The sequence below is a fragment of the Actinia tenebrosa genome, unplaced genomic scaffold, assembly GCF_029948245.1.
Source record: "Actinia tenebrosa isolate PJP-AT-01 unplaced genomic scaffold, QUT_ActTen_1.0 PGA_scaffold0__85_contigs__length_37466705, whole genome shotgun sequence".
Taxonomy (NCBI): domain Eukaryota; kingdom Metazoa; phylum Cnidaria; class Anthozoa; order Actiniaria; family Actiniidae; genus Actinia; species Actinia tenebrosa.
Genome location: NW_028292569.1, coordinates 799,065 through 812,306, shown reverse-complemented (window position 1 = coordinate 812,306; position 13,242 = coordinate 799,065). Strand labels below are relative to the sequence as shown.

The 13,242-nt window shown below is 38.0% G+C and overlaps 1 protein-coding gene across 1 annotated transcript; it reads right to left on the bottom strand.

Moving 5' to 3' along the window:
- Positions 1–206: 206 nt before the first annotated feature.
- LOC148913149 (von Willebrand factor D and EGF domain-containing protein-like) lies at positions 207–12,859 on the bottom strand. The gene is made up of 23 exons (XM_089026124.1): positions 12,796–12,859; positions 12,465–12,564; positions 11,622–11,666; positions 10,989–11,053; positions 10,688–10,723; positions 10,325–10,593; positions 10,034–10,129; positions 8,362–8,712; positions 7,989–8,062; positions 7,350–7,413; positions 6,458–6,670; positions 6,131–6,333; positions 4,836–5,313; positions 3,842–4,101; positions 3,512–3,626; positions 3,175–3,432; positions 2,918–3,032; positions 2,426–2,838; positions 2,162–2,276; positions 1,686–2,084; positions 1,293–1,598; positions 940–1,215; positions 207–380 (listed from the first exon to the last, which is right to left on the bottom strand). The coding sequence occupies exons 2-22, from the start codon at positions 12,560–12,562 to the stop codon at positions 941–943; spliced, it is 4,248 nt and encodes a 1,415-aa protein (XP_088882250.1). The 5' UTR covers positions 12,563–12,564; positions 12,796–12,859; the 3' UTR covers positions 207–380; position 940.
- Positions 12,860–13,242: the final 383 nt, after the last annotated feature.

Below are 13,242 nucleotides of genomic sequence, written 5' to 3'. Positions count from 1 at the left end.
TGTCCCATCTCTTTGAACCTGTGATTTTATCAATCTAAGCAAACGTCGATTTATTGATTTTCTGTATTAAAAATTTCTTAATTAATTATTTGAATTTCGAATTTTGAATAATAATGCAACACTTTCACTGTTATAATTATTATTCTAATTATCGTTTGTTCGTTCGTTCGTTCTGCTGTTGTTTTTGTTTTTGTTTTGAAATAGAACCATACACATCAAAAAGACATTTTGTTAAAAGTATTATGACATCATTTTAATTCAAATTTCTGATTTTCTAGACTATGTTACAAAGTAAAGATGCAAAGACTGCTGGTCAATCAAGATGATGTCATCTATCTCTTTGGTATAATCTTCGATGTAAGGTATGACTCTTGACACGTCTAAAAAAAAAGACGGCTTCACTATTAACTATTAATTGTTGTATTTGCTGTTGTTATCGTTGTTGTGGTTGTCGTGTCAGGAAAGAATCACTTTCAAAAAGACGTAATCTACAGTTTTCCCATTTCGTGTCATTCCCTAGAATACCAATTCTTACGTGTCATTCTCTATAAAGTATTATTTCATTTCATACAACTCGAACAAATCTTATTCTCAAGAGATGATACGTGGCCTATAATGGGGAAAACTTATGCCTAGGTTGATTAGGTTCATGTGTTGGTATAATCGAGAAAAATGACGCTTTCATAGATACCCGGAAGCAGCATATCACACGATCCCAACCCCAGGAAATCCCCATTTCAATAAAAAATTGAATTAAAATTAAGAAACGTTTTATCAATACACCCTAAACCTAACTGAGGTAAAGCTGACCAGAGGTCAGTGGAAAGTGTGTGTGTCAGTTACTCAGTAACAAAGCCGTATAAAGGGGCTATTCCTGTTGTTAAAAATACATTTAGAAAGTATCAATTCTTTGGGCAAGAAGTTTTAGTGTGTACGTACCTCAAACAAGAGTCCTGATCTTAGTGAACGATGGCGTCTCTCCTCTCTGGTACGCATATCCAATCACCTTGAAGTAGTACATGGTGTCTGCCTCAAGGTTATCAATGACGCATGAAGATCCGTAGCAGGCTTTCTTCATATTTAACCTGTCTTTCTGTTTTCCGTAATCTACTTGGACTCTGGTGGATGGAGGTCCTCGTCTAGGCTTCTCGAATTTGAGAAGAATTTCAGTACTGCGTAAAGGCCGACCAGAAACTTTGGTAGGTAGCGAGGGAGCTGGAGATTGAATGACGTTATAAAAACGTTAAAGTGTCTTAGCTTAATTAAGTTAATTTCATCTTCAAACAACTTACTCTTGACGTAGTAACACTGTCTTCTTTGCCAGTTAGGATACTCTCCTTTACTGTTAAAAGCAGACATCTTTACACAATACTCGGTGTACGACTGTAGTCCAGTCACTGTGGTGCTGGTCAAATCCACATTGTATGTTGTGAACACGTTCCAGTTGTCTCTTGTGTATCTTTCTCTGTAGTAGATTATGTAGCCGGCTTTGGTGAGACTGTTTGGTAGACGTATGGGAACAGGTGACCTCCAAATTACCTTCATGGTGTCATATCGAACTGGAGTGATGTCTGTGATGACTGGTGCAGCACTAGGTACTGGAAAACAATGATACAAGACAATAATAAATAGAACACACCGTGACTTTATGTAAAAGAGTTTGTAAAAAAAGCTTCATATCCTACCTCTTTTCTCTGGTACAGCAGCAGGATTTTCACACCGGTCCCCACTGAATCCATTTACGCATTTACACTGATACAGACCAGATCCCCGTGGGTAGTTGGGGTGGGGTACACATTGACCACCATTCAAACACGGGCATTGTACAATACGCACTCTCACGTCTGTTGTATCAAACGCTCCACACTCGTCAGTCACTTTGAAGGTGAACTTCTCATTCGATGTGACCTTCCATCTCAGTAGACCTGCTGGACTGAATGTGTGGCCAGTAGCTGTAGAACTGAGTAGAGAGTAAGTTACAGGACGGTTATCAGGATCTGTTGCTTTCAGCTGCAGCACGAGATCTTCTCCAGGCAAGGCGCTGTACGTTATTGGCTTTCTACTAAACGTCGGTGCCTGATTATCTGTTGATTGTCGTAAGTAAAAAAACACATCACGGGTGTTTGAAAGTACCTGAAAAGGATTCAAAAAAGCAACTTACTTCTCCTACGCGTCCAGGAATTTTGGTCATCTCTGGGTATGCACTGCTGGCACCAGTCACGTGGGTTGGGTTCGTTGGCAGCAAAACAATGTTCTCTGATCAGACAGGAATTCGGCTGAAAATATAATCATGGAATTCATTTTCCATAATATAACAATTAAGTTGAACGGTAAAGATGTCAAAGAGTTCTCGAAAACAATCTTCTGATTAGGTGAAAGAAAAGAACTTTAGTACGAAATTAACGGTCCAATGTTCTGCACTTACTTTGCATTTCCTACCACTTTTTTCTGGTACAGCAGCAGGATTTTCACACCGGTCCCCACTGAATCCATTTACGCAATTACACTGATACAGACCAGATCCCCGTGGGTGGTTGGGATGGGGGAAACATTGACCACCATTCAGACACGGACATTGTACTATACGCACTCTCATGTCTGTTGTATCAAACGCTCCACACTCGTCAGTCACTTTGAAGGTGAACTTCTCATTCGATGTGACCTTCCATCTCAGTAGACCTGCTGGACTGAATGTGTAGCCAGTAGCTGTAGAACTGAGTAGAGAGTAAGTTACAGGACGGTTATCAGGGTCTGTTGCTTTCAGCTGCAGCACGAGATCTTCTCCAGGCAAGGCGCTGTACATCACGGGCTTTCTACTAAACTTTGGTCCTTGATTATCTGTTGATTTTCAAAGTTAGGAACATGTAAGGAGTGTTTCAAAGTACTGGAAAATAAAATATTCAGAAAAGCAACTCACTTTTCCTACGCGTCCAGGAATTCTGGTCATCTCTGGGTAGGCACTGCTGGCACCAATCACGTGGGTTGGGTTCGTTGGCAGCAAAACAATGTCCTCTGATCAGACAGGAATTCGGCTGAAAAACATAAAGGGAATCCATTTTTCACAATGAAACAAGCTAAAGCGTCAAGATGTTCAAGAGTTCTTGAAACCACTCTTGTGATTGCGTGAAAGAAAAGATTTTGAGTACGAAGCAAAGTCCAATGTTCTGTACTCACTTTGCGTTGACATTTTCCTGATTTGGTGCACGTCATACATTTTGAATCATAAGTGAGATGTCTTAATTGTTGTGCACTTGTTCTGAAGCCATCGTTAGAAACTGAGACCAAAATCCCCGCAGCAGGGGTCCCCTCGTGATCATAATCACCAAGTCTCGTCGGTGGCTCAGGAAGGTCGCATTTAACACCAAATATGTCAATCATCTTTCCATGTGTCGTGACAGGTACTCCACGTGGAGACCAAGAACTTGGGAAGACCTTTCATTAGATACAGGTGCAGAATAAGTTAAATGCCTGATATGATTTAAATAGTGCGTATCCCTTTGTTCATAAATACCTTGAATTCTTTGACGTGACACGTGAGGTTGTTTGAGTCGATGAACTTCTGTCCCAACAGGTTCGCCTTTCTACATGGACGTTCACGTATATCACAGAGTCCACCATTGTAGATACTAAGAACATAAAGAAATATTGGGTTGGATGATTTTCCAAACAGTGTAGGAGAAGGGAAGATCAATAACGATGTCTCTTGCGGAAAGTTCTTATTTCGTTTTGTTTTCAAATTCGGGATGGTCCCGATTTATTTGAGACCCTTCATCTCATCATCTGCCAGTGAAGGTAGCAGTAGGCATTTAGTCTACTTACTCATTTTAGTTCACTTACTTACCCCAACAACTCTGGTACTGCCTGTACTTCCATAGAACAGTCCAGTGCAGTAAAGCCTTTATCACATATACAGGTTCTGTTCTTACACTTGCCACGTCCACTACAGTCTGAAGAACAAAGGTCTTTAATTGCTTTTCTGGGAGGCACCAAGTCACCAGCTGGATTACGAGTGTAGAGCGAGAGGTTCTTTAGTGTGGCGTCTTCACATACATATTTCATTGTTTCAAATGCTAGGACAGCAAAGTCCTTGTCTCCAGTGAACTAAAAGTAAAGGTACAAATTAAGAGAAATAAGGGAGCAACTGAGACTAACAACACGTCAGTTTACAGTTCATACATAAAACATCGTAGGAGAAATGCTATTACGGCACATATTGCTGCCACGCAGTTTGCAATCGTGACTGAGTTTAATAGCGTGGCTGTTGGCCTTTCGCACAACAAACCAACGCTTTTAACCAACTTAGCCCACCGGGTGGTGGTTTTATCTAGCAAACTGCAAGTAATATTTCCATATTTTTTCTCGCTTTGGGCTGGTTATGAGATCCGAAGTTGGATTTTGTTTTTCTTTCGTTGGCTTATTTGGCTTATGTAGTTACCTTCAGAAGTCATGGACACACAATTGGAATGTGCATTCGAGGTGTTACTTTGGATTAATGTTCCATACCAACAATAGACAACACAGACAACACTGAATCAACGCAAATTAAACTATTCTCACTGAATGATTAATGAGCACGAAGCAGTATAACTTAACTTCACACACATTTCTTGTTGGACTTATTGCGTAACGTCGTTCAGAGCCTTCGAAGCCGAATTGTGCCCCACCCCCCAACCCCACGCTAGGCCTGGTTGCGACAGTTTTCATGTTTCCCTACCTTCCTCGCTGTTTACCTCATTATCACAACAATCGCGGACCACGCCCCATAACTTAATACTGAACTGCTACTCGTAGTACGTAATATTGAGTATTCAGTGAGGATATATTACTATAATTACCTTCAAGTCGTTGACACATTGAATGATGGCATTCTTAATGCTTGTATCAGAGAGTCCCTTGCATGTCCTTCCTGCTTTAGATTTCTTTATGTAATTACTGCAATATCTCCTGGCTCGACTTTTTGACATCACTACTCTGAGTGATCTTTTGCTTCTTATTCGGTCCATAGCGTGCTGTACTTGTGGATCATCTACAAAGTAGCTGCGATCCTCGTAGTCAATGATGTTATCACTGTACCAGTTACCGTCTACAGACCGTTTCTTGCCGAAATCTGACTGGTCATTTATTTGAGTTGAAAGTACTTCTACCTTGACAGTGTCGATGTCTGTGAATAAATTCGCGTTGTAGTCGCATTTTTCCTCCTCTTTCTCTTCTCCTTCGATACCACAATAGCAGGATATTTCTTCCTCTTCTGATTGTTGGAATTCATCAGGTTGTTCGGGTAGAATCTCGAAAAAGCTTTCATTACGAGTAACACTATAAAGAGCAATGGTAAACAGCAATGATATTAATCTGCATTGAATCTGTTTGTTAGAATAACTGACAATTATGGTAATGATACATGCATGATGATGATACATGATGATGATGATACAGGTTGATGACACAAATGATACATGATGATGATACATGATGATGATACATGATGATGATGATACATGATGATGATACATGATGATGGTAGATGATGATGGTAGATGATGATGATACATGATGATGATACATGATGATGATACATGATGATACATGATGATGATATATGATGATGATGATACATGATGATGATACATGATGACGATACATGATGATGATACATGATGATGATACATGATGATACATGATGATGATACATGATGATGATACATCATGATGATACATCATGATGATATATGATGATGATGATACATGATGATGATACATGATGACGATACATAATGACGATACATGATAAAAAAAGTGATGATGATGTTACATGCATGATGATGGCGACGCATGATGATCATATGAAGGATACACAATAATGAGCTATTAAAGTAAGTGAATGAGCTATTAAATATATATGATTATCGATGAAATGCAATTTTAAGAGTTAACTTTTACTACTTAATGCGATTCCTAAGAAATCTTACCAATGGTGTTACATTCACATGTAAAGATATCACTTCTTAGTAATAGAGAAAAATAGATATTTCCTCAATGATTATATATTAAATGATGGTGATAAATGAAGTTGACTTTTGATGGTGACTCATAATGATGATATGAAAATGAAAATGTTATTGCTTATACCTACCGCCAGCTTTTAAGAAAGTCGTTTTTGCTTTTTGTGACCCGATAATCCTGACCCCTTAGCCGAAGATCATCGTTTGGGTCACCATTAAAGTTACCACAAAGACCTGACACACTTCCTTTGTCAGTGGCTGGTGCATTGACGCGGACATCTAAAGACTTTCCAGAACGATGCACGGAGATTCTGGTTCCGGATGATAGTATTACCTTTAAAAAAACATAAAGTAAGGTTTAAAACCGATGCCCCAGAAATGTCCCAGAAACAGGTTTTAAACTGTTTTTTTAAAGATGTTTATTTCACTTTACTTTATTAATTTACATCACATTATACCTCCTGATCTAAAGATCCACCATTGATCTTCCTTTTGATTTCGATTCCCTTAGATAGTTTTCCAGGACTTCGTTTGACAGTCCTTAGTACAGTGGGACCCGAATCCTCCAAATGGCTACAAAAGGATATCTCTATCACGTGTCTGCCTTCGCGTATTACTGCGCCACAGACGCAAGTCACATCGCCCCAGCATTTCCAAAGACGTATGTGAACCTGTACGAAAGAGGTAAATAGAATTAGATTCATTTAGATAAGGGGAAATGCACGGTACGTGATTGTTTCATTTTATATTATATATGAATGCCAATACGAAAGATCCCGTCATTTTGACAAATATCAAGGAATTTAGAAATTGTAATATAGAGCGTTTTCACTCACGTGAGAAGGCAGCCATATTGGTGTACCAAACAATAGAACCTTTCTTCACAGTATTTGCATAAAAATAGAGTTCAATTCCCGGAGGATAGAAAATGTATTGTTTTGGTACACCATAATGGCCGCTGTGACGTCACGTGAAAACGCTCTATAAGAGGAGTATTACATTGTATTAATATATGCAGTGTTAAGAAATAGCAGATATCAGAGTTACACTCTATTGCCTTCTGAATCGTTGCATTTGGGCCAGTTTCTTTACATTTTTTTGTATTGAACCAAATGCCTTGACTGAAACAATTGTTTGAAGAGTGTCACTCTAAATTTGCTATTTATTTCGTTTTCTATCAGTATCGATGTTGAAGCAGTGATATTATACCTGAGATCAGCTTGAGTGAGCACGAAACAATGGTTCCAAGTCAAGGATGAACTTTATGAAATACAGTAAACGTATAAGCCAATCAAGTTCAACCTCGAATTGGATGATAATAAATATATGAAGTTGAATGATTGTTCTTACTTGAATCTTTTTGGCTTCGTTGCTGTACATTATGTAGTCACCCAGTTCGTTATAAAAATAGTGCCTGTAAAAATGACGATATCGATCCATCACATTACTGCTAGATAGCAACCTCCTTTACCGTTAATTATCACCATCATTATGGGCATCGCTATCATTCACCGTCTCATTATTAATAATTTTCATGTATCAAATGATTATAATCATTATCATCATTACCTTTAGTTCCCATGTATCATCATCATCATCATTATCATTATCACTAGTTCCCATGTGTCATCTTCATCATCATCATCATCATCATTATCACTAGTTTCCATGTATCATATCATGTATCATGTCATCATCATTATCACTAGTTCCCATGTATCATATTCATCATCATCATGTATCATTATCATTAGTTCCCATATATTCATCATCATCATCATGTATCATTATCATAATAGTTAACATCATCAGCGTTACGTTATTTTCATCCAACATCATGTGTCTTCAAAAATGAAAAGGTGCCAGTATTCCCCAACATCGTATCAAACGAAATCAATCATACCATCGATCAGCATCATCATAATAACATCTTTGTAATCAGCAAAGTATTAAATGTCCCTGATAAAATAGGGAATATCAGAACCTTACTTGTTGTCAAAAGTGTACATATTCGGATCAGAAGTAGAATAACATAACGTTGTGTCGGTGTTGTCAACTGCTACCTTGAAATAAATAAGTACATTGTGAAAATATAATGATGATACAACCTCATACTAGGGTGTTACAGCGCTTCCTAATCACACATGCGCATACGCACATTTTGCCTTTTCTTGGAAGTCAATCAAAGTGTTGACTATGGAATGTCATGAAAACGCCTTGATTGACGTCTAACAAAGCCTACCTCTTCGCGACGGCAAATTAAGAACTTCGCACGTGGAACTGAGAAGTACTGTAACAGGTGCTCCATCTGTGTTTCAAATGATGATAGCAAACATGATGAATGTTATGACACTGCATGTACCTTCACAGTTGGCATTCGATATGCTTCCACGCCATTCCAACTTAAACCGGTGGACTTTGATTTAAAACGGAAAAAATAAGTTTGTCTTTTATCTTGTTGGTTGTCACAGACTCCTCTTATTGTGATGGTTTTACCACGAGTTATGTCTTCTGTCTTCAGTTTTAGATTACATTTATCAACTGCAGCTTGTCTTCTTTGTTCTTTGTACTCTTGGGGTATCAACACATATACCACGACACTGTCAGATCCAGGGACATTCATTATGGGTAAGATAGGAACAGTTGGTCTTAAGGTAACTGTTATGTTCTCTGCTACGTTACATTCTTTGACGGTCACCTCGCGTGGAGAAATCTAGAAAATAAAATAAAGCCATAAATAACAACTGATTTCATGCAATAACATCATGTGATATTTTCTAGTTAATGCTTTAGTAAATACGATAACAATTAAATGAAAATAAAGTTTTAATTGGGGCTTTGTTCTGTAGTACCTTTCAAAAGGTTTCGAGGATAACCCATCAATAGAGGTTTTGCGCCATCACGTGCCTGCGCCCATAATTCAGCTTGGGCTGCCTGTGGTTAGATGGCAGAACAATAAAATCCAATTGCTCTTGGAAATTGAATTCTTTTTCATGTAAAATGATTGTATTGTTCCTGCCATCTAACATGGCTGCCGTCACGTGATGGTGCATAACCTCTATATAGTTTTTGCTATGCCATTCTAGGTTAAGGTGGTTTATTATATAAGTACTGAGATTTACATGTTCGCAAGCTATTTGATAAAAATCACATCACAAAAACGAGAAGCGATCCTATTAGCTATACGTTTTTCTTCACTAGTGAAGAACATCGTATCAGCACTGTGATTGGCTATACGATATTTTTCACTAGTGAAAAAAATCGTATCGAGTTTTCCCGCGCTTCATGCAGAAAGTGCCAGCTTGCGTTTGAGTGTTTGTTGTCAAAAGTTCTTAAACATGGAAGGTTTTTGCTCAAGATTCGCTCAAATCGACTCAATCACTGAGTTTATTGAGAGCCAGGAAAACGAAAACACCTAGAAAAAAGACACAGAACGATGTGGCACTCCTAAGGGAATTTTTACAAACGAAAGGAGAGACGAGGGCTATAGAACAGATTCCTGCGAAAGAACTCAACGAATGCCTCAGCGAATTCGTCCTCGGTGTCCGTAAGAAAGAACCAGCCAACGAAAACTACGAACCAAGCTCTCTACGGGCTTTTATAGCTAGTTTTGAACGATATCTAAAGAAGAAAAATTATGGGGTGAGCATTTCAAAGATGCTGAATTTGAACAGACACGAAAACCTTTGCAATCAGAGCAACGAGAACTCAAACAGAAAGGAAAAGGAAGTATTATATTTTTCGTGTATTAGTCATTAGGTTATTTTTTGATTGCTTTTCTTGTAATATCTCAGTACTTATAAAATAAATGAATTACATCATGGTTAGTTCGCTTGTACGGTTTTTATTCACTCGTTGTGAAGAATCAAACTCACTCGCTCGAAGACTCGCTCGTTCGTTTGATCATAGTTAACTATGGTTTGATTCTTCACAACTCGTGAATAAAAACCGTACGCGCTCACTAACCATGAAGTAATCTATATATATGTATGCCTTGACAATCGTGTGGGTGCCTTATTTCATTCGTCGCTCACCTCTATTCCAACGTAGTATTTGTTACTTATTTTTCCAGTTTTTGACCATTTGTTTGTTTTGTTTGTGGAAAACTTCATGAAAAGTTTGCACCAAACCTTTTGACCAGAGAAAAAAAAGAGATTGCTCGGTTTATCACTTAGCATTGATTATAGAAAATAAATTATTCTGTGAACCACGCTGATAAGTTGTAATTGTTAAATATTAATGCCTGTTTAACGTTCTCTTTTGCCTTCTTTGTGTGATCTAGAAAAAGTTGAAAAACATTAAAAATCCGTTCATGATTTACTTACAGTGTCGCCCAACCGAAAGTCTGGTCCTGAAATAATCGAGCTACTTCTTCTCTTACAATCATTCTGACCACTCGCTGGCCGACCTGGAACACACCACGTGTCAGTCTTGACAGGTTTGGGTTTTCCCACCACTCTCTTATACCATTCAACTGTGTATGAGACGTTCTTCCACTCAGGAAAATCAAAACTGCAAACCATCTCCAAGTCGGACGCAGCTGAGTTATTACTGTATGTGACAGTTGGATTTGGAACCATCTCGACTTTGAAATCTAGATGTAATATTCAAGAAAAAAGGTTAGAAAATTAAATTATCAGTGTTTTTTATAAGAGGTAAAAATATAAAATCGAGAATGGCTGGATTACCAGTGCACTTTTCTATTCCATTTGGACAGGGATTGCCTATTAATGGAAAAAATTAAAACGAGGTTAGTGTTCAATGGATGTCACATGGGGACTGCGAGAACGGCTGTATAGAAAAAAGAATAAAGGGAAAGAATAAAGGAATGAACGCTTGCATATTTATTTGATGATTGTTTGACGAAATGAAAGGAGGCAGGAAAGATGGTAGGAGATAAGAATAAGAAAAGGAGCATAACACGACTTGCTAAACTTTTAATTTCACAATTATTGACAATATTAATAATTTAAATAAAACGTTACATACGTATCGAGCATTTTCCGCTACCATTTCTTAACCATCCTGGACAACACTCATATGTACCAAAGTATCTAAAATGAGAAACAATGCACTGTCTTTGTTAGCCAATCCAAAGCTAAGAAAAAAACTGGGTCGAGTTGGCATTACAGTGTATTGTGGGGCTGTTTTAGGGACATATCTTCAAGATGGGCTGTATTGTCCCCTAAAGCAGCCCCAAAACTCACTGTAACGCCAACTCGACCCAGTTTTTTGCTCAACCTCGCAATGGCTTATGTACACAGCTAAGTCAAGATAGAATCGGAATTTAGTGGGTTAGGTTTTGCGGAGACAGGAAAACCGCACTGAAAACCCTTAAATTGAGGGAGAGACCTACCAAACTCTACTCACATGTGTTGCCAAATCCAGGAATTCGAACACAAGAACCCAGTGGTGAGAGGAGAGTGATGAGAGTGCACTACCTTTACGATTCATAGATGTAATAGTATGTAGTTTTTTCTACTTTGCTCAGTACAAACATATTGATGTTTAACTGCCTGTGATTTTTGTTGGTCGTAGCTCTCAGTGCTCTACCATATATAGAACTAAGAAATACTGGAAAAGAGTTTAATGTCATCAGGTTATTGCATGCCATATCCTTACTTTAGTAAAAAAGCATCCTTTGGTCCATTAAAGCAAACGTTCTCCCTAAGATAAGATAAGTAATATACCATTAGGTCTCCCTTGTTTTTATCATGTATCACCCACCATCTTTGTATCACTATATTTCATCTGTCTTCAGAGTGAACTGAAAATCAGTCAATCAATCAGATTGCAAAGAAATGTCAATCGCTCATTGAGGTATTTATCAATTACTTATATGGATATTTCTCAGCATCACAAAAAGCAATAATTTGAAATTACCAATCGGGAAGCCAGGAGGGGTGTCATGACTATCCATATGTACATGTACCACTCATGTTTTGATCTGAATGTCAAGCCAAGCCTTCCTATAAATAAGTATGCACAGCTCGCGATTCGTATGCCAGAAGTCGTTATGTAGTGTCAGACCCGTATGATCATTCTATTGAACCATCACTTTCTTACTGCTCTCCACAACAGGGGGCTCACAAGGCTATGGCTCTGTCCGAACAACCCTTCCTGGTGAACCGCAGCCTTAAGTACACGCAACGAGACTACAGCAGGGTCTATCCGCCGCCCTGAAACTTGTTGCATTCAAACATTGCCTGCAATAATTCCAGAGTTTAATTGGATTCTACGTCACCGTTTGAACATAGGTGCAACCACTGAACCAAACTTAATTCCTGGAGTCGCAGGCGCCTCCTTTGCATCCTTCATAAGTTATGCATATATTCGGAAAAGGTGTGAAAATAGTCCAAAATACTGTGTCCCCGCACCTTTAACTAGCTAAAAATTACAACGCCACGTTCTTGAAGATTTTTCTGACTTCGGCCGTTAAAAGAACGAATATATTAATGTACTTACCCTTTTGGGTCCAATGCCTTCGGACAAGTTCCTGCACCGTCATGTAAAGCCAAGAGGAAAATCAATGCTCCCAAGAATATTTTCCTTGACTGATTCATGTCTAAGACAATAGATTGTATATATAATGAATTATTTTGCTGTTCCAAATACGTTTTCACATAAAGAAAGTTTATAGGCGTTTTTTCGTTAATCGTAACTGAAAACTTCTTGGCATACAAAAACGAACATATTATTGAAATTACAAATATTTTGTCTGCAAAGGTATTCAGCAAAATACATATACTAAAACCTAAAACGTACAACAAGACGATATCTAGGACCCTTGACTTACCTACATGGACATAGTAGAGAAAGAGAGCTGTGAAGTATACTGAATGTAGAACCTGAAGTGATGTTCTGCTTTTCTAGCAAACCTTTGAACCTATTGACACTTAGCTATTGACAGACAATAGTAATAAATGCGATACACACAATGATTGTGGGCAGAATTGGCAAGCCATAAGCTCATACTCTCTGTCTTCGGGAACTTCTAGTCTAGTCTAAATTTGACAGTGTTAAAAAATATTCCTTCCTATGATCGTAGATGCCAGTTAGAATAGCAACCTATAGCTTGAAATAGACTAGAAGTCTCTTTCATCTATTTCATTATGAAGATGTTTAGGAAAATTTCCATTGAAAATATTCAACTAAATAATATGATTTAGCTCTGAAAAAAATATGCTTTATTTGAAAAACAATGCAAAAAAAAATTTATGCTCTGTATGTAAATGTATTAGGT

Excerpts from the sequence above, each read along its gene's own strand:
- LOC148913149 (XM_089026124.1), bottom strand. The coding sequence starts at position 12,562 with ATGAATCAGTCAAGGAAAATATTCTTGGGAGCATTGATTTTCCTCTTG. Across the intron at positions 10,594-10,687 it reads TGGAATAGAAAAGTGCACTG|ATTTCAAAGTCGAGATGGTT; the intron begins GTAATCCAGCCA and ends TATTACATCTAG. Across the intron at positions 3,033-3,174 it reads CAGGAAAATGTCAACGCAAA|CCGAATTCCTGTCTGATCAG; the intron begins GTGAGTACAGAA and ends TATGTTTTTCAG.